General features: G+C 41.4%; 1 protein-coding gene across 1 annotated transcript in view; it reads left to right on the top strand.

The window, feature by feature from the left end:
- LOC111657885 (uncharacterized) overlaps positions 1–3470 on the top strand; it is a 29391-nt gene continuing 25921 nt past the window's right edge. The window contains exon 1 of the mRNA XM_087175116.1: positions 1–708. Coding sequence (XP_087031242.1) covers positions 548–708 — 161 coding nt within the window. The 5' untranslated portion in view covers positions 1–547. The remainder of the gene's footprint in view (positions 709–3470) is intronic.

Raw genomic sequence — 3470 nt, 5'->3', positions numbered from 1 at the left:
GTTCCTCCTGATTTGCCTTTCAGTCTCTTGTGGCTCAAATCCCGCCGACCCACTAATGGATTAAGCCCTCAGAAATCTCTGAAATGCTTGAGTTCGGGAACGCCACAGATTCCAGAATACGGGAATGCAGTAGGAGCTCACGTTTTGGGGGCGCTGGGAAGATTTAACGATTTAGTTTTGTGTTTTCTTTTAACTTTTGATCCAGTATTAAAAATGGGTTGGAAGTGATCTGTTGTGAGCACCTTGTGAGAGTGGATCTTTTCGGGGAAAGCGGGAGGATTGTTTTTACCTTGGGAATTCTTTCTTCTGGATTTACTTTTGGATAAAAGAAAATTCTTTAACGTGGAAATAATTCCCAGAAACCAGCAAGAGAAACGACCTCTATTTCACTTTCTACTCCTTAATTTTGGGATTTATCTTTGAATTTGGAAGTGTACAGAAAAGCAGTTGCGTCAGCGTGCATGTGTGTGATTAAAGACATTACGTGTGCGTGAACTGTATATGTCTGTGTGTGTGTGTGTGTGTGTGTGTGTGTGTGTTTTTGGCCATGCTGGAGGAAAAGAAGGCCCAAAGTTCTCGGCAACAAAGCTCAGCAGACCCAGGTCGCCCGAAGGTGTCAAAGACCAAGAGCAGAACCTGTAACTCGGCGGCGGGTAAAACCAACAACCACTTCTCAACCATCAGCAATGCCATCGACCCTGCACGCCGGTGAGGACAAAAATCTGTTTTTTTCTGTGTGCAGGAGAGAATACAACAATGCATGCAATCTATTCATGTGTTTACACTCGAGTATAACAGGAGGTGCTGGTTAGTTAATGTCCACTAACTACATGTATAGGCTTACATGCTTGGTTAACATTACGATCCCTGTCCTGCCCCTGTTAACACGTTTTTTTTCTCACTTTATCTTGACACATATTCAGTTGAATGTCAGTTCACTACAAGAAAACAGCAGAAACGTGGAAATAGCCGAGGCTTTGGTTTTAGCAACTAAACTTTTACGGTGCAAATGTTAAAAGTTAGAGCATCCTGTCTAAGCCGTGTAAACTCCATAGATGTTGGTCATGTTGTCTTCTATCCACAGTGACCCTTAAGCGACTACATTCTTGTATCCATGTGTGCATATGGAGCAATTAGCAAGTGTGAAATAGCCCTCTGGTATTAACCCTGGCTGGCCCTGCCGACCCTCAAGCTAAAACAAGAAGACAACTGTATGTGAGAGTGTTATGGATGTATATGTGGGCGTCTCATCTGTCTAAATCCAAGGCTTTAAAAGTTTTCTTCAGCTATGCATATCATACATACTGTGCAGGCCCATCATACACATATGTTGCTCAGTTTGTGTGACGGAGTCAAGTTTCCATAAAGAGGGATGTGTTCGTGCTTTAGCCGGTGATAGCTGGTGCCTTTTAAAACCAATGTTACACCAGAACAAAATATAATTGGGTATAGTCGTGTATGTGTGTGTGTGTGTGTGTGTGATCCAAAAGCAGATGAAGGAGATGGATGTAGCCGGACGAATTTAAACCAGAACAGATCATACATAGCAACGTCTTCAAGTGGTCTTAACGGAAAAGGTTAAAAAGCGTTGACAGTTCAGTCATGCTGGTCTTAGATTACAAAACCTGGAATTTGTAATTGAGTACCGTCAAACCTTTTCCGTTCTGATGCGGAACAAAGAAAACAGCAAACACAACAAGATGGAGTAAGTAGAGATGGGTAAGATGAGGGTAATGTCCTCTCATCGATCTTTGGCAGGTGTTTGAAACACCTCCATGGATAAAGACGTGACGTTGCCGCCCTGTTGTTCGGTCAGCTCTTGACCGTCTGGAAGGGATTGAAAATGTTCGGACAGAAAATCCTTTTTAAATGTTCCGTTGTGTTGAAGAGAGTCGTCAATCATCATCACCAACAAAAACACAGTGAGGCCAACGACTTTAAAATCTTGTGACAATTTAATTGTCGTCAGCTGTTGTTGGTTTAAGCTTTACTCTTCATTGTCACCAGAGGTCAAATCAGTGTTGTTTCGTCTTTTACCTTCAGCATCAGTGGGTCGCTCTGTTCATCCATTCATTCACTCATTTTTGCAGTAATTCCTACATATATAAGAGACTCATCCATTCATTCATTTGTTCGTTCAGTCCGTCAATCAGCCGTTTATTCACCTGTCACTAAAGTTAGAAAACTACGCCAAAGGCACTTTAATGTCGTTTAACACAGTGGGAAGAGAAAGATCATGCAATTTTCAAATTTTTAAAGTCTTGAATGATGGAAGAAAAGTATTAATTACAAAAAAAAAAAGCTTTTAATAGTTATGCTCAAACAGCTGCGACACTTTTTTTTGGGGGGGGAGGTGTTTATTACTGTGGTTGTTTGTGTGTCGGCCGTCCCATGCCTTGAGGCCATTATGGGCCTTTGGCTGGGCTCCGATGGGATGATAGTATAAAGGGAAGTAAACACAAGAAGACTCCCCACGGTGTGCGAGTGTCTACTGTAGATAAGATAGGAAATAAACGGAGGACACAGTAAAGGTGGAGAGAAGAAAAAACAATTCATGTGTACGGGAGAGAGAGAGAGATGTGTGAAATAGCTTCGGTGTGAAGCAAGGCTTTGCTCTGAGCGCTCTGTTGCTGTGGATTTAGACGGCTGGATTTAGGAGTGTTTATGTGCGTGTGTTTGTGTGAAAAGTGCATCTGATTTACCTCCACGTCCTATTATCACAGCTCTGTCATCTGATGCTTGTGTCCCGGTTTATATAAAACCTGATTTACAGCCAAACGGTCGCTTCTATTCCTCGGTACTGCTCCATCATGATTTATGATCATATGACGGACTGACATCTATATTTGAGCTTTTCATTTTGATCCCTGGTTGAATATTTCTGTCCAATACCGACCCGAGTCCAGCAAGAACAACATCTGTAGGAGTTCATTTGGTTTAATTAAGTCTGTGCTTCTTCCCCCCCCAATATATTAAGTTAAGTTTTAAGCTTTCATTTTTATATTTTACATTTTTATCATACCCATATTAATTTATTGCTATACTCAAGTCATATTCAAATTAAAGTACTTACCAAGTTATACTTTCCTATTCTACATCAACTACATTTTACATTTATTCTTTACATTTTCATATTATACTTTTATATACTAAGCCCTCTGTTTTTCTTCAGATTATTGTGATTAAGGAAACGTATTTTGCTCAGAGACTTTGCAACAAGAGGAAGTTGCACTAGAAGTAGTTGCACTCGCCACCGGTTGCCGTTGCAGCTATTATATTTAGTTCAATGTTTACCTGAGGTTCAGGCAATGGAGGGAAGGCAACCCCAAAGTCGTCTTCCAATGCTGCCTACACCTCGTTCACCTCGTTCACCTATCAGCATCTGTCCTACCAGAGACTTTGGAGGAAACACCAAGGAACTTTAATGTGACGATTCTTAAGACAGACAAATGCCGGGAGCAGTGGAGGGT

Source organism: Seriola lalandi, unplaced genomic scaffold, assembly GCF_002814215.2.
Source record: "Seriola lalandi dorsalis isolate HSWRI2012SDOR001 ecotype SW California unplaced genomic scaffold, Sedor1 jcf7180002054418, whole genome shotgun sequence".
NCBI lineage: Eukaryota > Metazoa > Chordata > Actinopteri > Carangiformes > Carangidae > Seriola > Seriola lalandi.
Note: the sequence above shows the minus strand (reverse complement) of the source record. Positions and strands in the feature narration are given on the sequence as shown.